This window comes from Antechinus flavipes, chromosome 1 (genome assembly GCF_016432865.1).
Source record: "Antechinus flavipes isolate AdamAnt ecotype Samford, QLD, Australia chromosome 1, AdamAnt_v2, whole genome shotgun sequence".
In the NCBI taxonomy this organism is placed as follows: Eukaryota; Metazoa; Chordata; class Mammalia; order Dasyuromorphia; family Dasyuridae; genus Antechinus; species Antechinus flavipes.
Window position 1 is genome coordinate 721,309,508 of NC_067398.1, and position 24,487 is coordinate 721,333,994.

The window sequence follows — 24,487 nt, forward strand, 5'->3', positions numbered from 1 at the left end:
GCGGGCAGCCCGTGCGCTGACCCCGTCCCTACCCCCAGATACTGTGCCGTGCAGCGAGCAGTGCGCATTTATTAAGTGCCTACCGTGTGCCGGACACAGCGCTAGCCACCACAGGTGCAGAGACAAGGCGAAGAACGACCGCTTCCCGGGAGCTGCCGACGGCGCCGGGCCCGGGCTCGGACACGCCTCGGACCCTTCCGGCCAGGTCGGCCCCCCCCCCCCGGGCCCCGCCTGGGCTCAGCCGTGACTGAGCTCCCACGTCTCCCGGTTTTCCGCAGCGCTCTCCTGAAAGGCCTGCGCCGAGCGTCTCCCCGAGAGCTGTCATGGCCCTTCCCCACGTGCAGCCGCCCAGCTTCCTCCTGGTGAGTGGCCGGCCTGGGGGGAGGGAGCGGGGAGCGCCCCCGGGCCTGCAGGGGGCGCCGTGCCGGAGCAGCCCTCCCTCGGGGGCACGGAAGCCCTCTGGCACCTGCGGCCTCCGGGGCCGGGCTCTGTGGGGAGGAGGGAGGCGGGCTCTGCTCCCCCCTCGTGGCCAGGGCCGGCCTCACCCCGGGCTCCTTCCCAGGCCAGCCTGAAGGCGGACTGTGTGAGCAAGCCCTTCGCCCAGCGGTGCCACGACCTGGTGAAGGTCATCGAGGACTTCCCGGCCAAGGTAGCACCGGGGTGAGAGGGCGGGGGTGAGAGGGCGAGGGGGGGTGCACATACGTGGGCTGGGCCGCGGGGCTGGGTGCGCATGTGCAAGTGCAGTCCGCGTGGGGGCGCCGCGTGTCCGTGGGCGTCCCCCGCCTGCTGAGGGCTCCCCGCGGGAGGGGCCTCGGTGCTCCCCGCATGGGAGCCGGTGCCCGTCTGCGGCAGAACCCGAGGCGGTCCCTGCCCGCTCCCCCGGGCCGGAGGGGGCCGCTGGTGGGAGGACGTTGGGCCGTCTCCTCCTCGCTCCCTCCTCGGGACTCCTGCTGCTGCCCGGACGCCCTCTGGGCGGGGACGGGCCCGCGTGGGCACTTGGAGTCCCAGGCGGCTTCTTCAGCGGTGGCGCCACCTTGTGGGGGGCGGGCGCTCCCCCAGCCCGGGCCCCCCCTCAGCCGCCCCTCCCCCCCAGGAGCTGCACTACATCTTCCCATGGCTCGTGGAGAACATCTTCGGCAGCTTGGACGGCGTCCTGGTCGGCTGGAACCTGCGGTGTCTGCAGGGGAGGGTGAACCCCATCGAGTACAGCATCGCCCTGGAGTTCCTGGACCCCAAGCAAGTGGCTTTTCTGGGGACGGGTGGGGGGGTCTCCCGGCCGTTGCGGTGGGGGGGTGTCTCCCGGCCGTGCGGGGGGGGGGGTCTCCGGGCCGTGTGTGTGTGGGGGGGGTCTCCCAGCCATGCTCGGGGCCCGGGTCCGCTCACAGGGCTTCCTTCCGTCCTCGCGCAGCGGGCCCATGATGAAGCTGGTGTACAAGCTCCAGGCCGAGGACTACAAGTACGACTTCCCGGTGTCCTACCTTCCCGTGAGTGCTCGCCCCAGGGGCGCGGGGTCTGCCGCCCTGACTGCGGGGGGCCGGAGCGAGGGGCGCGAGGCGGCGTCCGTCCCAGCTCTTGCCTGCTGAAACGCCTTCCCCGGCTCTGCCCGGAGGCGACGGCCCCTCCCCTTTCCTGGCACGCGAGGCCCGACACCTCTGCCCCCCACCTCCCCAACTGGGCTTCTTTTTGGCCTGTTTTGATCCATCAAACCGGGCCGCTCGCTGTTCTGTCCCCGGCTCTTCCTGCTCTGGCTCGGCTTGGTCTTTGTGCTCCGCTCCTACACTGGGCAGTGCCCCCCGTGCCCGTTGTGCCCCTCGCCTCGGCCCCCTCTCCCCCCTCCCCCCCCCGGCTCACACTCCCCCCATTTCAGGAGCCCGTGCGGGCCTGCATCCAGGAGCGCATCCTCCCCGAGTGCCCGCTCTACCACAACAAGGTCCAGCTGCCCGCGGCGGGCGCCCAGGGCCTGCACTTGGCGCTCAGTATCCTTTCTGCGTCCGGGGCGGGGGGCGGGGGGTCCGGTGCACCCCACGCTCGCCGTGGGCCCAGAGGTGCCGATTGTCCTTGACCGCGACCTCATATCCGTTTGAATACTACATGTTCTTCTTCGCCCTGAGCCTGATCACGCAGAGGGTACGACGGCGCCGGTCTGTTGGGCGGGGGCTTCGGGTGGGGGCCGCGGGGGGCAGGGGCTCAGCCTGAGAGGGGCTGCTCTCGGTGACGGGGCCGAGTGCGGGGCACGTTGGGGGGCGGGGAGGACGGAGCCGGGCCGGAGGGATGTGTGCGGGGGGCCAGCCTCGGGGCGGGAGGGGGCTGCAGCCGAGGCCGGAAGGCAGAGAGGCCCCCCCGGGGGACGTGCCGTGGGAAAGGCCGGGAGGTCGGAGACGAGGGCGAGGTGGGCCCGGCCCGGACGCGGTTCTAATAGTGTAGGAAGGCACCGAGACTTTGGGGGCGTCCTCGGTAAGCAGGGAGGGGCCGTTTGCTCCTAGAGCTTGAGCCCCGGGTTTCAGGACGGTCAGTGGGGAACCGGCAGAGGGTGGGAGGGGACGAGGCCGTGGCCTGGGCCCAGGGGGAGGACAGTGGGGGGGGGCTGGGCTGCCACCAGGGCCGCGTCTCCTTCAAGAACCTCTAGGGGGCGTGCGGGGAGCCTGGAGACGTGGGGGTGGGCCACGCTGGCTCTGCTCTGAGGGGGCTCCTTCCGAGTGGGAGAAGCCGGGGGGTGCAGCCGCCCTCGCTCTGGGCCGGAGAAGCCTTTCACTGCCCGGGGGCAGGGGCAGGCCCGAGGGGGGCACGTGGGCACTGCGCCTCCCGCGCCGGAGCCCGGGTGCGCCCAGCCACGCCCGGAGGCCCGACGAAGGCCCCTTTGTCTTCCAGAACTTCCCTCTGTCGGTTCACGTCCGAACCTCCGACTGTGCCTATTTCCTCCTGGTGGATCGCTACCTGGCCTGGTTCCTGCCCACGGAAGGAAACGTCGTCCCTCCGCCCTCGACCACCCTGGGATGCACCATCCCCTCCCCCACCCCCAGGTGGGGCTCCTGACGCTCTGCCACGTTCCCCACGAGGCTCCCTCCCCTCCGATGCCCCCAGCACAGCCGGCGGGCACGGTGCCCGGCCCAAGGTCCAGGGCAGGTTCTTAGGACACTCGGGCTTCCTGCCCGCACCCGCACACGCGCAGCTCCCCGGGCAGAACGCCCCGAAAGCGGGGACGGAGTTTGTGCCGCCCGCGGGAAGTGCCGCCTCAGGGCCGCTGATGGCCGGGGGCTCACCTCCCCCCATTCACGGGCCAAGCCTGTGCCCTCCGGCCTCGGGCGCCGGCCTCTGCCTTCACTGCCAGGCCCTCGGACCCGGCACCCTTTGTTCATGAAGCGCATCCTCCTCTCCTCCCCGGCTCACTGTCCCCTCCCTACAAACCCACCTTTTGGAGGCAGGAGCCCAAGGGGCTGTGCCCTGCGTCTGTGCCTTCCCTTCTTCCTTTTCTCTCTCTCCCGTCTCTGTCTGTCTGTCTGTGTCTCCCTCTCTCTTTCTCTCTCTGTTTCTCTGTCTCTCTCTCTGTCTCTGTCTCTGTCTCTCTATCTCTCTGTCTCTCTTTCTCTCTGTCTCTGTCTCTGTCTCTCTGTCTCTATCTCTCTCTGTCTCTGTCTCTGTCTCTCTGTCTCTGTCTCTCTCTGTCTCTGTCTCTCTATCTCTCTCTGTGTCTGTCTCTATCTCTCGCTGTCTCTGTCTCTCTCTCTGTCTCTCTATCTCTCTGTCTCTGTCTCTGTCTCTGTCTCTCTCTCTGTCTCTGTCTCTGTCTCCTTCTCTCTCAGTGCACACCGCTCTGTGGCTCGGGGTGGGGGTTTCACGGGGCCCGCTCGGCCACACCTGCCTCCAGCGCTCCGGCCGTCGTCCTGCCCGACCCCTTTGCTCTGTGGGTGGTTGCCGGGCCCGCGGAGGCGCTGGGGGGGCCGGGGACTGGCCGACGTCCTCGATGCCCTCCCGGGGGAGCCGGACGGGGCGGGAGGCGGTGACGGGCGGCGGAGGGTGAGCGCTTGCCGGTCCCCCCAGGACGCCCGCGGTGCCTTTCACTTCCTACGGCCTGCACCACACGAGCTTGCTGAAGCGGCACATCTCCCATCAGCCCTCGGTGAACGCAGACCCGGCCTCGCAGGAGATCTGGAGATCGGAGACTCTGCTCCAGGTGAGCGGCGGCGCGGGCGGGGCCGGGAAGGGGGGAGCCCCGAGCCCCAGACGCGCTTTTCAAGGGGCAGGAGAGAGCTTCCTCCGAGGGGGGGGGGGGCGGCCTTTGCGTTCAACCCCCAGGAATGGGCCGTGTCGGAGGCCCAGAGATGGACGACTGCCCGACCTCCTGGAGGGTCCCAGTGGGAGGAAGGTGGCTCTGGGCAGCGGGGGAGGCTTCCCGGAGGCCTGGGCCTTGAAGGTTAAAATGAGGGTTGCTTGGGGGGGTGGGGGGAGCTTCTGAGTGCCCCCCCCCCCTCTGCTAGACATCCTGGCTCTGCAGCTTCCCTGGGTCAGCCCGGGCCTGCAGAGGCCCCGGGACGGCAGCCGTGGCCGGAGCCTGCCCCCTTCCTCTCCCTGCCCACCCCCACGGCCCGGCTCCCGCACTCTGTCCCGATCACTCAGAGCTCGGGCCGCGGCGGCTGGGGGGCCCGTCCTGGTGCCCGGGGGCATCTCCTCCCACTGGGGGGGCGTGGGCATCTTACCCCTGAGAGCGCGCCCATGCTGGGCCCTGCAGGGACTCGGGGCCGGGGCCTGCGGGGGGTTCGGGGCCAGCACCGGCGTTGCCTGTGGGGGACTCAGGGCCGCCTGCGTTGCTCCTAGGTCTTCGTGGAGATGTGGCTTCACCATTACTCTCTGGAGATGTATCAGAAAATGCAGTCCCCGCATGCCAAGGTAAGGCCCCCTCACACTTGGACCCCCATTCGCCCTGGGGAGGGGCTGGAGGGCGGCCAGGATCGGCCCGGAGGTCCCCGAGCCAGTGCAGAGGAACGGGCCCGTGAGGGAGGACGGCCGAGGCCCTGCCGGCTCCTCCTGGTCCCCTTCTGGTCCCCTGGCCGGAACCTCTGAGGGGCCCCCACAGCCCCTCCAGGGGGGAGAGAGGCGGGAAGCCCCCGGCTTACTCACGAGGGCGGTCCCATCACAGGCAGCCCTTCCAGCACGGGGTCCGGGGGGGTCTGCGAGTGGGCTCAGGGGCCTCTCCTTTGTCGCTGCCCCCAATCCCGAGCACGGCCGTCCCTGCACGCGGCTCGGTGGGGCTGCAGATCGCTGCACGTCTGGCTTGTGGGCTTGCTCTGTCTGGGGGGCGGGGGCTCCCCGAAGGATGCGCTAGCCCGCGGACGCAGCCAGAAGTGCTTCTGGGGAGACTTTGGGTGCTCGGCATGTGGCGACGCCCGGGGCCGGGGCCCAGCTTTCAGTAGCCCGGGTAGCTCCGTAAGCCTCGGTTTCCCCATCGCTGAGGTGGGTCCCTGGGTCCCTGCCTGGCTTCCACAACCGGCCCGGCCTTTCTGGGGGCCTCTGAGTCCTGCTGAGGGCACCGCGATCCCGGCGGGTCCGTGGCTGGGGAGCCTGAGAGCCGGCTCACGGCTGGGGGCCGGGGTGCGCCTGGAGGACGGCACCGCCCCTGCCACTCTCGCTGCCGGCAGAGTCCTCCTCCTCGCTCCTCTCTCCAGCGCCGCCCCCGCCCGGCCGCCGGCCCCCCGGAGACCCCTCGTCTGGTTAGACCTCCCCCGCCCCCCCCTTGGGAGCTGGCCAGTAGAAGCAGCATTCTCCCTGGCTCCTGCACAGTAAGGGGCCCAGGCCTACCCTCCCACGCCCGAGGGGCGGCCCCCCCGAGGGGTCCTGGCTCTCCTCCGGGTCCCCCCAAGCCTGTGCCCGCCCCGCTTTCCATCCCTCTGGAGCAAACGTTCAGGGAGGTGATGTCACCGAGGACTCAGTGCTGGGGACCAGGAGGCAGCGAGGGAGGGGCGGCCGTTTGGGGGGATTTGAGAGATGGAAAGGCCGGCTCCTGCCCTCCGGGGGGGCCGAGGCTCCTTCCTCTGGTGACCTGCCCGGGCCCCGGCCAGACTGTGGGCGCCTGCGTGGCGTCCGTCTGCAGAGTGACCAGGGAGTGCCCGGCCCAGGGCCGTGGCCGGTGCTTGGCTGCTGCTCCTTCTGACTGACCGGGGCTTCTCGCGTTTCCTGCACTGCTGCGGCTGCCCTTGTTCACGCCTGCTTCACTAACAGAGCTGCCTTGTAAGGGGGGGGCTGGGCTAGGCCTGGGTCTGGGCCTGGGCCTGGGCCTGGGCCTGGGGCTGGGCCTGGAGCTCGGGCTGGGGCTGGGCCTGGGGCTGGGCCTGGAGCTCGGGCTGGGCCTGGAGCTCGGGCTGGGCCGGGGCTGGGCCGGGGCTGGGCCGGGGCTGGGCCACTGCAGCCACCACGGATCAGACTCCGTGCTCCCTGCTTTAGTGCCTGCGTCGGCCTGACCACGGCAGCCCCTGCCCTTTATCCCGATCCCCAGGGGACTTTGTGTGGCAGATCGGCCCTCGTCCTCCCGGGCAGGAGTCCTCAGTGGCCCTCTGAGCCTCGTTTCCTTGTCCGGGAAGCCCCCATGAGAGCTCGTTTCCCCTTGGGCCGAGCACCGGCTATTGATCACTGGTGATGTTGGGACTGGGAAACTGAGGGCGGTGCCCTGCCCCGGGCCGCAGAGCCGGCGCTCCCCCCTGCCCTGCCGGTCTCTCCCTGGGGGGTTTGCCTCCACTTTTCAGAAAAGGAGATGGGGGCCACCCCCAAGGGCTGCTCCCCGAGGGCGGCCCTGGCAGGCTGGCGGGGTGGAACTCGCCCGGCTCTCCAGGAGTCTCGCTGGCCAAAGGAGAGCCCGGCATCCCACGTCCCCCGTGTCTGGGGCCATTGGGGGTTTCCAGAAGGCCGACGATACGGCTCTCTGTTGGTCCGGCCGGGCCCCACGCCGAGGCTGCCCGGGTGTTGTCCCCCTGCTCCCGGGGGGCCGCGGCCACCTCTCAGGCAGGCCCCTCACCTGGAGGATCTGTGAAGGGCTCCCGGGCCAGAGGACGAGGACGGGGGCTCCCAGGGCCGGCCCAGGCCGGGACAAACCAGGGCAAGCGGAGGCTCCTGTTGTGGCTGCCATGTTGGACTGGACTAGCACTGACTGTATTTGTTTTTGTTTTTTGTTTTCTTCTTCCTTTCCTTGGGCTCACTCTTACTTTTTCTTTCTCTTTCCCTTCTTGCACCTCTCCCTTTCCCTGAACCTTATCTTCCTTCCTTCCATTTCCCCCCTTCCTCCCTTTTTGTCTCTCTCTTCCCACTCCATGTCTCCTTTTTTTCCCTTCCTGTTTCCTCCCCCTCTCCCCCTTCTCTTCTCTTTCTCTTCCCCCTCCTTCCCTTTTCTTCCCTTTCTCTTCCCCCTCTCCTCTCCTTCTCCATCCCTCCTTCTCTCTCCTCGTCCCCTTCTCCTCCCCCTGTCCTCCTCTCCTTCCCCGTCCCCGCCTTCCTCCCCTCTCCCCTCCGTTTTCTCTCCTTGTTTTTTGTTGTCTCTCAGCTGGAGGTGCTCCACTACCGACTCAGTCTCTCCAGTAGCCTCCACAGTTCTCCTGCCCAAAGCAGCTACCAGGCCCTCCACGCGTACCAAGTACACCATTTTTTGTTTGGCTTCTTTGTCTGCTCTTGCTGGCAATCTGCAGAGAATGGGGGGTGGGGGCGTCAGCATGGACCGCGAGGCCCCGGGTGGCGGGGACCGAGACCGCCCCGGAGAGCGGCCCTCGGCCCTGGGGTCGCGGAGCTTCGCTGTGGCCCGGGGAGGGCCGCTCCGGTCACCTCCCGCTGTGTGGCCGTGCCCGCTGCTTTCAGGGAATCCTACGTGGGGGCCGAGGGAGGGGCTTTGCTTTCCTCCTGGCCTTGGGTTGGGGCTGGACGTGAAGGGTCCCGGGAGGACGGGGAGGGTGGCCCCGTGCCAGCCTTTCCCCCGCGCTGGTGGGTTTGGTAGCGTTTAGCCCTTCGGGGAAGGTCGCGTCGGGCCCGGGAGGCGCCGAGTCACTCGCGTGTTTCAGACCCGCATCTCTCTCGTACCACGGGGATGGCGGCGATCCCCGGCCTTTCCCAGAACGGACATTTCCTCTTCCTTGCGGCTCCAGAGCTGCAGGGAGGGCCGTTGGCCGAGGGGAGGGGCTCGCCGCCTCGCTGGTGTCCTGGGGCCCTCGGGCAGCCGGGGCAGCTCCGTCTCTTTCTCCGGGAGGTCGTGGTTTCGATACACTAAAAACAGGATGGCCGAGGACCCCGGTCCCATGAGATTCAGTCACTGGAACGTTAAAGCTCCCAGGGGTTCAGAGCCCCCGAGTCTAGAGCACGTGTCTGGCAGCCTTTTTTACCACCTCCTTCCGGCTCGGGCCCCCCCATAGAACTGGACTTGGGGAGATCCATCGTTCAATAAGCAGCAATGAGGGAGGGCTCCGGAGGAAGCTGAAAATGGGACTTGCTTTAGTGCCTTCGTTTGACAGCCTTATTGATGATCCTCCCGCTCTGACTTTGGTGCCAGCTGGACACAGGCCGGTGCCGGGGCCCCCGGGTCGCGTCCAGATCGGGGCAGGCCGGTGCCGGGTCCCTGGGTCACGTCCAGATCGGGGCAGGCCGGTGCCGGGTCCCTGGGTCACGTGCCGATTGGGGCAGGCCAGTGTGGGGGTCCCCGGGTCACATGTGGATCGGGGCAGGCCGGTGCCAGGGTCGCGTCCAGATCGGGGCAGGCCGGTGCCGGGGCAACAGCTCCAACCGTGGCTCCTCCAATTTCACCTTTTGTGCAGGAAGAGGCCCCTCTCTGACATGTGTGGGAGGTGCTCTGTCTTGTCAGTCACGTCGGGGCCCAGACCATCCTTTGAAACTTTTGAGAGCCATAACTTGGTAGGGAGAGAGGAGTGTGGAAGGAATGGTCTAGAATTTACTCCAGCTTAGCCCACGGGAGTCTGGTGGCCGTGACAATGGTGCTCGGGGCCGTCGCACTGTTCTCCTGGAGGTGGATCATCAGGAAAAGAGGGGGAAGCGTTAGGGGTGAATGCAAAAAGCCGCGGGACAAGGGGCAGTGCGTGCCAGTTTCTGGCACGTGACGGGACGGGGCCTTGAATTATTTGCTCATTTGAAGGATCTAAGCCTTCTCTTGAGATTTCTTCCTGTGAAGCAGTAACTCGGATCCCCTCAGGTAAGAACCTAAAATAAAACTTCACGCCTTCACGCATGTAAGGTCACGGACATGAAATGTGACGGGGGAGGCTTCTCCTTTCCTTGGCACTGGCCTGGAGGCGATCGGGAAGGCTCTTCAGCCCTCTTGGGCTCCGGGCATTCCCAGGAGAAGGGGCCCAGCAAGGACAGAGTCCCGGCCACGGGAGCGGCACCGTCCAGGGTGGAGGAGAGCCCGGGCACGGTGCGCGCTGCTCCCCTGGGGGCCAGGAAATGGTGGACGTAGAGCTCTCGCACGGCCTTCATCGATGCAGAAACGAGGGCTTTTATTTTCCACCTAAACATGGAGCGTAAAACCTGGTCACAAGGTGTGGTTTCAGCGGGGTGGATGTTAAACGCGGTTCTTAGATCCCCAAAATCTGCTACATCAAAGAGGAAAGCTGGCGGGAGCTCTGTGTGCAGAGTGGATGAAAAAGCCAGGCTCAACTGGACCAGTACCAGGGTAATACCAGTTCTGGACTGGCTAGTGTGCTGCTCTTTAGGAAGCACTCGGCTTCCCTTATCTCGCTTGAGCCTCCCAGGAGGCAGTGAGCGGGGCCGGCAAGGAGAGGTCGTTACCCTCATTCACAGTGACTTTGGGTGCCTTCCCTTCGTTCCGGAAGAGGACCGAAATGCCGTCCCTACGGTGCAGTGAACTGTGGCTGATCAGACCCGTGCCGACAGCGTGCTCGGACGCAGGCAGCCCGTGGGACCGTCTGGGACGGGCTCTCTGAATTTGGGCCTCTCCTGTTTCTTTTGAGCTAACTTGGTTCCGCTTCACCCATAGAGCCCGGCGCCCCCGGAAGCCCGTGCTGGGCTGTTCTGTGCCAGGGTTTCACAGCCAATCCCAAAGTTCTTCAGCGACCTCGAGAGTGTCCGTGTATCATTTTCCTGACCGCCTTGTGGGAGTTCTCCATAAAATCGTCTTTCTGGCAAGTCTGCTCGGCGTCGGGGCGGCGCGGCCGTTCCAGGTTAGGCGCTCTGCGCTAGGGTTGGAACGCCGCGGTTCGGTTCCAGAGGAGCTCGGTGTCCCCTCGGGGACGATTCCCGTGGAAGTCCTTCCCTTTGCTGGCGTGGCGTGGCAGCCCGTCAGTTTCAGAGGCCATACGCTCCGGGAGCCTCCGGTTCGGTGGTCCCTGTTACCTCTCCCGCACGGTCCCTCGGAGCCTCCTGAGCTGGCTCTGGCAGCGTGTGCGTCAGTCCCTTTATCGGTGGGGGCAGCCTCAGGAGGGAAACTGCCGAGCGAAGGACTCGCCCAGGCTTTCAGAGCTTCTCCATTCGCTGGCGCTGATGCTTCCGCCTGTGCAAGATGTGCCGGCGGGGGGGCCCCGGTGTTTCCTCGGTGCCGATCGGGAGGCCAGGATTCACATAGGCCACAGATCATCGCTCCGCACCGCGTGGCCCCTCGGCTTCCGAGGCTGCGGAAAATCAGCCCCCAAACCCCCAGCCCTGCACCAACACTCCGCCATGTTAATCTTGGCTTGTAAGTTTCCAGGTTCAATTAATTTACCATCTGCATTCTCCCCGAGGGTTTCCGACATCACGGCTGAAAATGTCGTGCTGAAAAGCCCAGAGGCAAGCACACAGCCTGGTTCCGTCCCTCGGTGACTGAAAGCGCAAGCGCGTCCGTTAACCATCGTCCAGAACTCGGGCGAGCATGCTGTCGGGAAATGGCCACACGGCATGGCAGAAGTCAGAAGCTGCTAAATGAAACCCGAAAACTCCACGGCGTGTCCCAGCCGGATTGTCCGTCCGTCCGTCCAGAGTAAAGTCCAGGCAGAGCTCGAGGAGCTGCAGGATTCTTGGCTCAGGAAGGAGGCAGATGAAATTGGGGTTTATGTCGATAGTAACCGTCCAAAGCCCTTTAATGATTCCCTGGAGGCTATTTACGGGTCAGAGGCCTATGGTGCACATGGTCAATGATGAGGACGTGGTCCTGGAGAAATGGGCCGGACACTTCCGGGGTGTTCTCCACAGAACCCCATCGACCCAAAGAAGCCGGTACCGTCTACCTCAGGCCGGAGACGATCCCTCCAGCTGGGGTTCCCATTGAAGAAGAGGCTCTGAACACCCTTAGGCTCCTCCTACGGCTGATGCTCTCCCAGCTGAGCTTTAGCCGGCTCTTGCGCGAGAGCTGACTGAAATTTCCCAGACTACTTGGCGAGAGGAGGTTGTCCCCCGGAGCTCCGGGAGGCCTCCACCGTCCGTCTCTGTAAAGGTAAAGGGCATAGGTCGTCCTGTGACGATCGTGGGAGGGCTCCGTTAGCCTTTGCTCGAAGGAGTCTCGGTAGAGTTCTCGACGGGCCGACCCGTGACCCGGAAAACGGCCGTCTGTCTGAGAGCCGACGTGGCTTCCGGAGGGGCGATGACTGCCCGCCTGGCGGCTGCCACGACAAACGCCAGAGCAGAACGGAGGGCTGCACGCGGTGGGGGAGCTCTGACCGGGGCCTGTGATGCTCCCGTCAGGAGGGCTCAGGGAAGATCGTGTCAGAAAGAGAGACTTGGCCCGCCTGTGGCTGAAGGGCTTTGTAGGGGGTGGAGCCCAAATGCGGCTGCTAAAAACAAGCCCGTCTTCCTTAGTGAAAGGGTCCTGAGGTCTGCCCCAGCCCACGGCCTTTGAAGAGGAACAGGGAAGGCTGGCGTGAAGAGCAGGGGTCCTGGCTGAGAGTGGGCACTGTCCTGGCCGGGCCGCTGGTGCGGGGACCATGCACGGACTCGGACGCTTTGGTTTTCAGCTGAGCGTCCTGGCGTGGGGTTGAGTTGGCGGGAAGTTGGATCAGAAGGCCCCAAGAGGCCCCCTCTGATTCTGGGACGCTTACTTTAACGTCCTCACTGCCAGACCCCTTTCCTCTGCCCACTGAGGCTACTGAGCGTCTGGGGAAGGGGCTTCGGGGTTCTGGATCATCGCCATATCCCCTGGATGTCATTTTGTGGCTGTTCTAGAATATGGGGATGGGTAGGAAGAGAGCCTCGGGCTGGGGCCTCAGCAGCTCCTGAGCTCTTCGGGGAACATCTCTCCTTGGGAGGGTCTGTCAGGCTGCGGGGAGCAAAGCTCTGGGGAGGAGAGGGACCCCCCTTTAAGAGAAGGCCCTTCACTGGTGCAATACTCTTTCCTCCCCAGCACCGGGAGGGGCCGAAGGGAGGGGCGTCGGATTGGGGGCTCTCCTCCTCGCGCCTGCTTTAGCACCTGTTAGGATTCTTACAAGGCACCAAGTCAGTGGGATTGTGGGACGATAGTTCTCTCACTTAGCCCGGTTCAGTGTGATCGCTTGAATCCTACCAGGAGATGTTCTGGCCAGAACCTGAAACAAGGCACTAAGGAGAACTGAGGAGACAGCGGCTAAAGCTAGGTTAACATTGACAACAACTAATGGTTTCCCAGTGATGTAAGGGTTGGTGTGTGCTCGGCGTGGGGCAGATAAGCGAGAAGCTCTCGGGGCCAGACCCACAAGCCCACTCTCGGAGGCGGAGTCGTCCCATCTTCCACCCTTGTGCCGGCCGGAGACATTCGGAGAACCAGAGGCTGAAGCTGGCGGAGGCAAAGGACGAGCGGCCGGAACCGGGGAGAGGGGTGGGCCTCCGAGAAAGCTGACGGGGCCCCAGGAAGGACAAGACTTGGACTAAACTCCTGGCGGCATTTGGAGCGACCACTTTGCACTGGAAGGAAACCTGCCCCCAGAGAACACATTTTAGAGAAGACTATTACAGGACCCATCCCCCTGCCTCGGGCAGGGCTGGCACTGGGACGCCGCTTTGCTGCCTGACAGACGGGCTGCCGGGGCTTGCGGGATGGCCCTCGTGTCCTCACATCTGGGACCTTCCTTTGGGGAGCGCTCGAGAGCGCCTGCGTCATTCCCGGATGAGGAAGGAGCCCAGAAGGTCCCCTTCCTTTGGGGGGCGCTCTGGCCAGTGCGCTGCAGACGGGCCGGGGCCCAGGTCCTCGAGGTTCTGTCCGCCGGGTCTGCCTCAGGAGCCCGCGGGGAAGCTTGTCCGAGGGGGGCCGGGGAGGCACAGGCCGGTGCTGACCGAGGGGCCCGTCCAGATGGCGCCGGAGGCTTTCCCGGTCGGGGCTCTGGGGCACGGGGAGGGGATGGCGTCCCTGGTGGCAGGCCGGCGCCTCGGCAGCACGCCCCCCAGCTGGGCACATCTGCTGGAGCCTTCGGGAGGCAGAAGTCATTCCTCAAGGCAGATGCTTCCAAGGGTGAGAAATCCTCCGTTTCTCAGCTCCCGGAACTTCTCTCCATCGGCCCCACGACTGCTGCTGGCATTGGCGGGGGGGCATGTCAACTCCCAGAATTCACTGCTTCACGCCCAGTGCGCGCCGCTGCGCGGAGGCCCCCCTCCCTCGGCTGGTTCCGGAGCTCCTCCACATGTTACATTCTCCCCTTTCCCGAACACTGTGGTTTCCCCTCAGGAGTACACAGGCGACTCTGACCTTTGTCCTGGTGTCCTCAGAGCCAAGGGCGGCGCCGGGCTCACGGACAAATCCTGGGCAAGGCCGGGCTGCAGAGGACGTTTATTAGGCACCTACTGTGTGCAGGCTTGTGTTCGGGAGAGACGAAGGTTCTGGATGCTGCCCTTGTGGAGCTGATTGTCTCGGGGTCACGACACCGAGAGAAGGTCCCGCGCCTGGGCCGGCGCCCTGGGGGCTTTGGGGCTGGCCTCCGATGGGAAGGACGGCTCCGAGTGAAGAGGAGGCCCGACGGCCAGCCCAGACTCACGCAGAGTGGGGAGCCCGAGTGATCGTCCTGGGGGCGCCCCGGGGGCTCCCTTACTGAGGGTCGGGGGGACGAGGACCGCCCTTGGACTTGGAGCCATCGCCTCACGACTGGCCCTGGGGGGCGGCAGGAGGAAGGGACGGCCTCGAGCAGCTGGGGCGGCAGCGGAGCGGGGAGCTAGGGGGTCCTGGCTGCCGGAGGGCCAAGTGCCGGGTCTGGGCGGGACGGCCCGGCCTGCTGCTCTCCTTCGGAGGCTTTGTGGAGGCCAGTGAGCCCGACTTGGAGCAGGAGGATGACAGTGATTGGGGGAGGGGGTTTCATCTCTTTGGGGCGGTGCTGGGGGAGGGGCGTGCCAGGAGCCCTTGGGCAGTTACCCCACGCAGGCTCAGGTTCCTCGGGCCGCCCCCTCCCCCCGGCGCCCCCTGGAGCAGCTGCCGCTCGGCTGCCCCTCGGCCTCCGCTCCCACTGCACGGCACGGAGAGGGAAGGGGGAGCCGGCGCCCTGGGGTCTCCACATCTCCCGGCCTCTGCCCGCAGGAGTCCTTCAAGCCCACCGAGGAGCACGTGCTGGTGGTGAGGCTGCTCCTGAAGCACCTGCACGCCTTCTCCAACAGCCTGAAGCCCGAGCAGGTGTCCCCCTCCACGCACTCGCACACCGCCAGCCCCCTGGAGGAGTTCAAGCGGTGAGTGGGCGCCCGGGGCGGGCGGGGGTGTCCCGGTGCCAGACGCCAGCTCCGGGGGGGTCTGGTGCCCCAGGGATAGGAGCGGCCAGGGCCCGCCCAGGAGACCCTGCGAAGGGGGGGGGCGGGGCGGGACTGCCGCTCGTCGGCTCTGTGAACGCGCGGGGAGAGCCGTAGTCCTGTTTCCCAAAGGGGGAAACTCGGGTTCAGGGAGACGAGGACCTGTTGGAGCTTAGTCTGAGGCCAAGGCCGGTGTCTCCAGGCTCTTGGAGTGTGACTGCAGGCCGCCTCCTTGGGAATCCTGCAGCCTTAGCGGGGGGACTCCTGGCCCTCGGGGGCCCCGTTTTTCACCCCGCCGCCAGCACAGTAGCCATCTGCAGCCCGTCCCGTTGGAGCAAACTCCCCGAGGAAGGCTCCGCCTCCGCTCCCTGAAGCCCCGTGCAGCGGGTGTGGCCCTGGCCTGGTTGGCCACGTCTAGGTCCCCACCTCTCCCCGCGTCCTGCACCCGCCCAGGGAACCGGCCTGGATTGGCAGCTGACGCTTTCTGCCGCCCGGGCACAGATCCCGCTGGGGAGGCCGCTTCTATGGGCGAAGCCTTCCCTCGGCGCCTGCCGTTTGATCCTGCGATGAGCCCGGGAGGGAGGGGCTGTTATAGCCGAGGAAGCAGAGGAGGGCGCGGCGAGATGCCCGGGTCGCCCGGCCAGGAGTGCCCACGATGCCACCGGCGCTAAGAGGAGCCCTGCAATACTGGCAGAGCCCTTCCGGGGAGGGGAGGGTGTCTGCCACCCTGGGGCCTCCTCCCGTGGCAACTTTCAGAGAGCCGGGGACCCGAGGCTGGCTCCTCCCGGGGACCCGAGGCTGGCTCCTCCCTGGGACCCGAGGCTGGCTCCTCCCCGCGCAAACGGGGGCTCGTGGGAGGCCGGCGCGCTTGCCTGTGCCCCCCACGCGGTGCCGCGCTCACCGTGCTGTGCTTTTGCTGCAGGGTGGTCATCCCTCGCTTTGTCCAGCAGAAGCTCTACATCTTCCTCCAGCACTGCTTCGGCCACTGGCCCCTGGACGCGTCTTTCCGAGCGGTTCGTGTGGGGGCGGGACTTGGGGGGGCAGACGTGTAGGGAGATGCTAAATCCTGGGCGTGCAGAGCCCTGAGGGAGGCCCTCATGCGGAGGCCGGCCCGCGGTTGAGGGGGCCCCCGGGGAGGCCGTGACAGGCTGGCCCCTCAGCCCGCCCGGGGAAGGCAAGCACAGGAACGAGCCGCCGATCGGGTCCCTGGTCACGGCCGAGCCGTCGGGGCTCCCTTCCCTCGGACCCAGCGCTCGCCAGTCAGGCTGCGGACGGGCTCCTGGAGGCCCTGGCTTGGAACCTTCGGGGGGGGAGGGTCCCGGAACAGGGGGTGTCAGAGTTCCAGAGCAACAGCTCGGGTCGGCCATGTTGTCCCCGCCAGGTCCTGGAGATGTGGCTGAGTTACTTACAGCCGTGGCGATACGCCCCGGAGAAGCAGTGCCTGCCCGCCGACTCCCAGCCCCGAAGCATCCCGGAAAAGTGGTATGTGCTCGGGGCTGAGCTTCCTGGCCTCGTCCCCGGCCTCCCTCGTTCCGGGCCCCTCTTGCCACCCCCTCGTTCCCCACTCAGGGATTGCGGCCCCCGTGCATGCAGGGCCTGAGGGTCTGGGGGTCCTGGCTCCCCCTTCCAGAGCAGGAGTCATCAGGGTGGTCCGGCGTCTCATGTCAGAGGGAGAAGGCCTGGGGCGGGGGGGGGGGGGTGGCCCGGCCATTTGGGCTCTCGAGCAGGGGGCTTCCCCCTCACTGAAGCCCCTCCAGCTCTGACCACATGTCAAAGGGGCCCTGCCTGCCTGCAGGCTGAACCCAGTGCCTCGGTGTCCCTTCTGGCTCTGGGATTTTGGGGAATCTCCTCGGGGGCGGGAGGTCAGAGCCCGGGGTCCCGCCGCTGAGCTGACCCGGGTGCCGGGGGTGTTTCAGGGCCCCCTTTGTGCAGGAAAACCTGCTGATGTACACCAAGCTCTTCATCGGCTTTCTCAACCGCGCCCTCCGGACGGACCTGGTGAGCCCCAAGAACGCGCTCATGGTGTTCCGGGTCGCCAAGGTCTTCGCCCAGCCCAACCTGGCCGAGATGATTCAGAAGGGTGAGTGGCCTCCCGTGTTACAGGGGGGCAGATGGAGTCTGCTGAGACTTCTCCCCGTCCACACGGGCACCGGCCTCCTGCGGGGGCGAGCTCCTCGGGGGCCCTCCCAGCGGCGCGGAAGGGTCGGCGGGGTGAGGAGCCGGAGCCGCCGCGGGGGGCCCGGCTGGGTCCAAGGCGGCGGAGGTCCGATTCGGAGCGGCTGGTTCCGTGAGCTCCGCTTCCTTTCTTGTCACACCCTCCCCTCTCCACGGCCCAGGGCCCCCCTCCCCGTGTAACGAGCGGCCGGCCCCGTGGGCGTCGGCGCCGTGGTCCCCGCCGTGTCTGGGGCATCTGGTCCCAGCGCGTCAGCGGCCCTGCTTGCCTCGCGGTCACTCCTTTGGAGAGTTTTACCAAAAAGTGGTCCATTTCCCCTTTTAAGGAAAGTCTCGGAGGCCGGGGGGCGCCTTCCTTTGTGTCCTGTGTCCTGGGGTCACGAGCTGCCCCCTCGCCGGCTCCTGGGTCTGCGCTTCCCGTGCCCCTCCACCGCCGTGTCCCTGCCGGGAGTGCTCCCCTTTCACTCCCTGCCCCCTGCTCTTGCTCCCTCTGTGAGCCCACATTTCTTTCCGTGGCCGTCCCATTGGGACGTGAGCTTCTGGAGGGCAGGGACCGTTTTAGTTCGTCGCTGTGCCCTCTCTGCTCGGCCGGAGCCGGCCGGGAGGCCCCTCGAGGGGCCGGCCTCCGACCCCCTCCGTCTCCCCCACAGGAGAGCAGCTGTTCCTGGAGCCGGAGCTGGTCATCCCGCACCGGCAGCACCGGGTCTTCATGACCCCCACCTTCCAGGGGAACCTGCTCTCCTCCTGGCCCCCCACCATCACCGACGCCTCCTTCAAGGTGAAGAGCCACGTGTACAGCTTGGAGGGCCAGGACGGCCAGTACAAGCAGATGTTCGGCCCCGAAGTGCGCACCTTGGTGAGTCCGGGGGCCTCTGCGCGCTCTCTGCCTGGGGGACGGGGGCTCCTCTCCAGGCTCGACGCCGAGGTCCCCCACGCTCTGCTCTGCCCTGTGCCGGGGGACCCGGCCGGTACGTGTCCAGGGAGAGCTGCTGAGCCCGCCAGACCCCCTGTGACCCTGCTGGGTGGTCTTGTGAGCCCCCTGGCGAGAGCTTTGGGGCATCTGGCTGGGTTGGCCCCGAGGCAGCTGGCGGGACTTTGCCCTTGGGCCCGAGCGTGGAGCCTTGCCCCCGGGGTGGGACCTTCCAGCGCCCGCTCTCCTGGCACTACCTTTATGCACCTGCGGGACCTTCCATTCAGCAAAGAGGCGTGGGGGGGGGGTGGCCAGAGAGAAATAAAGAAAAGGGAACGGAGGGAGCTGTGGGGAGGAGACAAACAATGTCTGGACTGGAGGGGAGAGAGAGAGACCCGGGGGCCGGTGAGGAAGGGAAGGAGAGAGACAAAGGGCCCTGCTGGCTGCCTGGCCCGGGCTTCCCTGGCCATCTCGTGACTTAACTAAGGCTCAGGAAGCGCCACTGGCCTGGGCTGGGCTGTAAAAGAATGCTCTGAGCAGGTCACGTTCTCAAGGAGACCTTGACCCCGGCTCGGCCAAAGGCACTTGCCCTTCTCTGTGCCAGGCCCGCCATGCCCGTTCCCTGGCAGTGTAGTGAGCTGGGCAGCTGCCACCCGGGAAGTTGCTTCCTTCTTCATTGAGTGCCCGAGCTCCCCGCGGAGCCGCCCTGCCAGCCAGCAGGAGGGAGCGGGCATCGGGGCGATGGATGTGAGACGGCCGGCTGAGAGCGGGGTCCCTCGGGGCCGGGCGAAGGGCTCCCCTGGATCCTTCCTTCGTAAGGGACTGGCCTGTGGCCTCCTGCCCTGGCTTCGTCTCGGAGGGCCCCCAGCGCGCCCCCCCACGGCCGTGGGCTTCTCCCTTAACTTCCCTAGAGGTCCGACTGCCCGGCCGGCACCTGTGTGGGTGTGGGGGGTACGGCCACGTCCCGAAGGCCTCAGTTAATGAGGGGGAGGGGGAGGAGGGGGAGGAGGGCGCTCCGGCCCCCGGCGGGCACCGAGAAGGCGGCAGGAAGGCCCGGGCTGCCGGCTCGGTCATCCGCCCGTCGGGTTTCAGGTGCTCCGGTTGGCCCAGATGATCGCCCGGGCCAAGCAGACGGCAAACTCGCTCTCCGACACCTCGTGCGAGAACTTGGCCAACCGCTCCTTCCTGTCCTGGCTGGGTTTTGGGCACATGGACACGAACGGCACCTACTGCACCAACGACCTGGACGAGCTGGGCCAGGACAGCATCAAGAAGACGGACGAGTACCTGGACAAGGCCCTGGAGTACTTGTGCCAGATATTCCGAGTGCGTCGGGTGCCCCGGGGCGGGCACTCGGGCTTCCCTGACTGGCCCCGGCTCCTGCCCTTGGGGCGCTCCCCCAGGCGGTCAGGAAGGAAGGCTGGGATGAGGGAGGTGGCGGGGGTGGGGGGTGGGGGGGCGGTCGGTGCCCCCGACTGACTGGCCCCCGTCCTGTGTGTCTGCAGCTCAGTGAAGCCCAGCTGAACCAGCTCCTGATGAACGTGGGAGCGACGCCCGACGAGAACGGAAAGAAGCAGCTTCCCGACTGCGTCATGAGTGACGAGGGGCTGGTTCTCACCCCCCTCGGCAGATACCAGGTCTGCGCCCGGCGCTCCCTCTGCGTGCCTTAGCGCCCCTCCCCTCGCGGTTCCTTATACCCATTGCACGGATAAGCACACTGAGGGCGAGGGGCGGGTCCCGGGCGGCCTGGTGGAGGGCACACCTGGGGGCCCAGTGGCTGGTGGGCTCCTGGGGTTTAGGCCGGGGTGGGGGGGGGAGAAGGGGGCGGGGGCAGTTTGGACAAGGAACCTGACTCCTGTTCGTGGTCAGACCCAGCCTGTCGGGGGCGAGCGGGTTGTCCCCTTGGGACCCCGCGTCCCGCTTTGTACAAAATGCGTGCCCTCTCGGTCCCTCCCTCTGGTGGCCGCGACACGGCCCGTGGGGCCGCATGATGCTGGCACGCGGTTTGTGGGGCACGGGTGTGTCCTGGGGGGGCCAGAGTGGGCGCCGCCAGGGTGTCCTGGGCGGGCGGGGGCCTTGCACTGACGCGCCGGGCTTTCTCCCTGGCTTCTAGATCATCAACGGCCTGAGGAAGTTTGACATCGAGTACCAAGGGGACCTAGAACTGCAGCCCATCCGCAGCTACGAGATGGCCCCTCTGGTGCGCCTGCTGTTCCGGCTCTCGTCCGCCATTAATCGCCGGGTGAGTAGGGGCAGAGGCGGGGAGGGCTCTCGGTCCTCAAGCCTGCGCTGTGGGGGTCCGCGCCCCCAGCTCCGGGCCTTTAAATCTCACGGGTAAGACTCGAGCCCACAGCCGTTCTCTCTGGTCTGGCAAAAGCCCTCTGGTCAGCGAGGCAGAGAACGGCCGTTGGCCCCGACCCCTGGCCAAGGTCGGGCTCGAAGCCGGTGCCCCCGGGGTTCCCTGACCCCCGTTTGCTTGGTTCAGTTCGCAGGCCAGATGCAAGCCCTGTGCTCGCGGGAGGACTTCCTCGGGGCCTTGTGTCGCTTCCACCTCATCGACTCGCTCCAGGCCGACAGGAGCCGGCTGAGCCCCGCGGCGCCGCACCGGGCCGGCCGCAGCTACGGCCCGCGGGTCAGCCTGCGCTTCCTGGCCAGCTACCGGACGCTGGTGTCCCTGCTGACGATCTTCTTCGTCGCCAACTCCTTCTGCATCGGGCCGCTGACCTGCTCGCTGCTCATCGTGATCGCGTACCTCCTGTACGCCTTCATGATGACGGTGGTCACCCAGAGGCTGAAGCCCCACCAGCACTGACCGGCCCGGCGGCCGGCCCCGGGGCCCGCGGGCACACCTCTCGTAGTGTATTTTTTTTACTAATACAGCCGTGCACACTCGCGAAGCCGCTTTGCGTGGGGCAGCTGGAAGGAGGGGTGTAGACACATCCGCCTCGTGTGGATGGGCAGAAGCCCCCGGGGACCGAGGGCCGACCGTGGAGCCTGCCTTGTGGCGCTTCGGACGCTTCCCGCAGGGGCGTCCGGCTCGTGTTTCGGGGGCGGCCCCGCGCCGTGATGGGCAGCGAGGGCCTCAGGGAGCCGGCGTGGCCGCGAGGGAGACGACCGGATGAAGCCGACCCACGTCTGTGAGGCGACAGCGGGCAGGGCCTGGCTGCTGCCCCTCCTGGACGTCCTCCCGTCCTGCCCTGGCTCTCGGGACGGCCACTCTCCGAGCCCGAGGTTCTGGACGTGCCACGAATGACGGGGATGGGGACGGAGATGCGTCGGGCCGTTTGTCGTCCTCTCAGATTTTATCCTGTCGGGTTCACACCCTCGTGACCCAGAAAACCGAGGGGATGGCCGTGTGCATCCTCCAGTCTTGTTTGGGACCCGGGGACAGAGGGCAGGGAGGAGGGCCAAAGAGCGAGGGTCGGGGGACAGAAGTTACCCGCTCGAAATCCACTCCTGGGCAGGAAGCTGTCTGCGAGGGTCTCCCAGAGCCTTCCCTTGCTGGGCCAGACCTGGTCCCACCACAGTGGGCAGCTGTCCACCTTGGCATGGATTTCCCCTGCCTGCCAAGACTGGGGGATGCCTTCTCCCCCTCCCCTCCCCTGCCTTTTCCCTCACCGTGGGGAGCAGTTTTAGCTCAGAGGTCACTGATCCGTCATTTTGTGGATGCGGATCAGCCTTTTTAGGGAAGGTGCACGAGCCCTTCCCCAGCCTGGTCGCCTCGGTCACATTCCAGGCGCCCAGAATGGTTTTTACTTCTTTGAATGTGCTCCCTCGGGAGAGCCCGTGAGACGGCAGGATCCGAGCCCGCGGTCGCCGGGGACACAGCGTCTGGCCTTTCCAGCACCTCTATTTAGAAGCAATTTCTGGGCCTGGTTGGGATTCTCGTCTGTCCCTCTGGGTTCCGGCCCGCTTGTGCCACGGGAGCTTTTTCTTGCGCGAGTCCCATTTCCCCTCTGGCTTTCATTTTAAAACCAAAGACGTATTCCACCGGAAGAGTTCCGCGCTCTTAAGAGAAATCAAGCTGTGGGTTGAAGCCTTAGATGATGCGTTTGGGGGGTCGGGAGTGTTTGTCAGCGTGGTCCAAGTTGTGCTGAGCCCAGGCCGCCTCAGGCCGTTCCTTTGAAGTTTCTTCCGGCCCCGAGCTTGTGTGATGGGATTCGCGATCTTACTTTTGAGCAGAGGGAGCGGAAGTCAAGCGTTCTCGCTACAAATGCCCAAGCCGACCCCGCTCCTTGAAGCGCACGTCCAACACAGAAGGTTCACTGTCCTCCTTCTCTCCAGGACTCCGAGGATTCTGGGTCAGGGACCAGCCATTTTAATCCAGATCACAGTAGGAACAAAAATAGAGAATTGTAGGGTTGAGTGCCAGGAGGGACTTTAAAGATCCCTGTGTGTCTGTGCATCCTCCCCATTTTCCAGATGAGGAAAGGGGTCTAGAGAAGAGGGTTATTTCTCCAAGATGGTAGCAGCAGAACCATAATCTAAATCCGTTTCCCCAGGCCAGAGCTTCCTGGGATCATGCTGCCTCTCGTAATTCTCTGAATCCCCTTCCCACATTGAGCACTTCCTTCGTCCTGTGCAGAAACCCTGTCCGGCATCGGGGACCTGGCGGCCCCCTGCCTCTCCTGTGTAGACGAGTAAGAGCGGGGCCCGCTCTCTGGTCCTCGCCGGGGACCTCCCTCCTGCTCCTTTCTCTGCGTCGGTGCCCGTCGGCCCCATCTCTGGCCTTCCTCGGGCCACCTTTTCTTCGGTCAGTGAGCAGCCTCCTAGAATGGGGAGCACAGCCCCCGTGCGGTAAGAAGCCGTGAATGTAGATTCGGAGAATCGTGGGGAGACAGTGCAGAGGGGAGTGAGTGGGAGAGCAGTGTCAGCCAGGGCCAGCTCATCCCTGGAGAAGAGGTGGGCGATTCCCAGTGGTGAGCACAGCCTTCCTGGTCAGGCTCAGATGATATAGTGTGTTTCTTTTTAAAAACTCTTTGTTGTGAGGGATGGCTGCCTGGACAGTGGAGGGAGTTGTTGGAAAGGCTCTCGGTGAAGGGCCCTAGAGGGCTGCTGCCCGGGATTGGGCCTTTTGTTCCGGACTCCCCTGGAGTCCAGGTCCAGCAGTGAGATTATCCTGGGTCAGAGTACGCGTTCGTCACTTTAACTAGATAATCCAAAACTGAGAAAGGGTGCTCGGCCGAGAACATGGCCGTGCCGTTCTGACGCCGCCCCTCCGGCACTCGATGTCCACCCTGCTTCATCTAATAACTCCTATCAAGAGCATCTGGTATCGTGGAGAGAGCCAGACTTGAAGACGGGAAAATCAGGACTTGAGTCTTATCCCTGACACGTCATTGACCTTCTCAAGGACCAGCCTAATCTCTAGGCGTTTCCTCACCTGAGAGTTCCCTATCACAGTGAGATCAGAGGGGTAGCTCCAAACCCTTCTTAATGAGGGCCATTAATAGTTTGTACGTTTTCTGAAAATTTCTAGTTCTTGGAACACTTGGAAAATGATTCTTAAGTGGATCGATCTCGTGTATCTTGGGTAGCTAAACTCATCAATGATGTTAAATGCGAGTCCTCTCCTCATTCTGTGTCCAATTCCCGCATCAAGATTGGTTTCATACGTGTAGGTGCTTTTTAAAAATGGCATGTAGTCAGAAGGGTTGATTTTTCTCATACTCTCACGCTACCCATGGGTGTAAAAGTGGTATCCGATCCCATTCCCTTCGAGATTGTTTAGGATGTGACATGACTTTTTATATTCTGGTTATTTCACCAAATTTCAAATTTATATGATCGTATTCCTCAAAAATAATCGATAGAAATAAATCAGTGAAGCAGACTAGATATTCAGAAAGGCAAAGTTTTTTGTTTTGAAAGCCCCAAACACAAATTACTGAGCTAACGATTCCCATTTGGAGAACAGCTAAGAAAATGGAAGAGGGGAAGTAGTCCAACTCTCATTTTACCACAGAGGGAACAGACCCACAGAAGACGATGGTTTTCCTGATCTCCTGTTTGTGTTCTCCAGTACGAGCACCAAATCAGGAAGCTTTTCTCAATGAGGAAATGATTTTGTTTCTCCTGCCCCACCCCTACCGCCCGGTATCATGACTGAACGACACAAAATTCAGATCAATAAACTGAAATTGACCCATCTTTCAGAAACTCGGTCGTGTGTCAATCGGCTATGTTGTGCACTTGGGGAAGACGGGTCAGAGCCAGGAGGGGGACTTAGACCCTAGGTAATGAGAGCAAGGAGGTTTCTGGGAAGATGGCCTTTTGGTGGAGAAGCCTATCCCTGCAGCACCTCTAGAGGGAAAAGTTTAGTAAACAAAGGACTGGAGGGGCAGCTGGGTGGTTCAGTGGGTAGAGCACCAGCCCTGAAGTTGGGAGGATTTGAGTTCAAATGTGGCCTCAGACACACTTCCTAGCTGCATGACCCTGGGCAAGTCACTTAACCCTAATTGTCTCAGCAAAAAAAAAATTGTAGAGGAAGAAGGAACCTGTCTTTTTAGCAAGTGAAAACGGAAAAATAGAGGAATAAACAAAAAATATCTCCAGTGGAGAAAAGGAAAATCTTTAGAAGGGTAGAAAGGACAATTCCAGAGCCTCTGGGGATACTGGACTTTCCCTGTAACTTCCTGAGTAGCTTGGAATGGCCAGGCCAAGAGAGAACTTAGGAAGTCACGAGAGGGGCCGTTGCCTCCCATTTGGGCTACGACCACAGCTAACCTGCAGGCCTCCTAAATGGGGAGTCAAATAATT

At 64.6% G+C, this 24,487-nt stretch overlaps 1 protein-coding gene across 1 annotated transcript; it reads left to right on the forward strand.

The window, feature by feature from the left end:
• Window positions 1–278: 278 nt before the first annotated feature.
• Window positions 279–21,724, forward strand: SMPD4 (sphingomyelin phosphodiesterase 4). The gene is made up of 19 exons (XM_051973317.1): window positions 279–362; window positions 563–649; window positions 1,094–1,236; window positions 1,409–1,484; window positions 1,868–1,976; window positions 2,075–2,127; window positions 2,869–3,020; window positions 4,039–4,171; window positions 4,813–4,884; window positions 7,526–7,615; window positions 14,444–14,589; window positions 15,569–15,659; window positions 16,028–16,128; window positions 16,563–16,726; window positions 17,469–17,674; window positions 18,821–19,054; window positions 19,234–19,365; window positions 19,842–19,970; window positions 20,214–21,724. Exons 1-19 carry the CDS (start codon window positions 324–326, stop codon window positions 20,538–20,540), a joined length of 2,484 nt encoding a protein of 827 aa, XP_051829277.1. The 5' UTR covers window positions 279–323; the 3' UTR covers window positions 20,541–21,724.
• Window positions 21,725–24,487: the final 2,763 nt, after the last annotated feature.

Bases quoted from the DNA above. Each gene is read 5' to 3' on its own strand.
- SMPD4 (XM_051973317.1), top strand. From the start codon at position 324: ATGGCCCTTCCCCACGTGCAGCCGCCCAGCTTCCTCCTG. The intron at 1,485-1,867 runs GTGAGTGCTCGC...CCCCCATTTCAG, and splicing joins TCCCGGTGTCCTACCTTCCC to GAGCCCGTGCGGGCCTGCAT. The intron at 19,971-20,213 runs GTGAGTAGGGGC...TGCTTGGTTCAG, and splicing joins CGTCCGCCATTAATCGCCGG to TTCGCAGGCCAGATGCAAGC.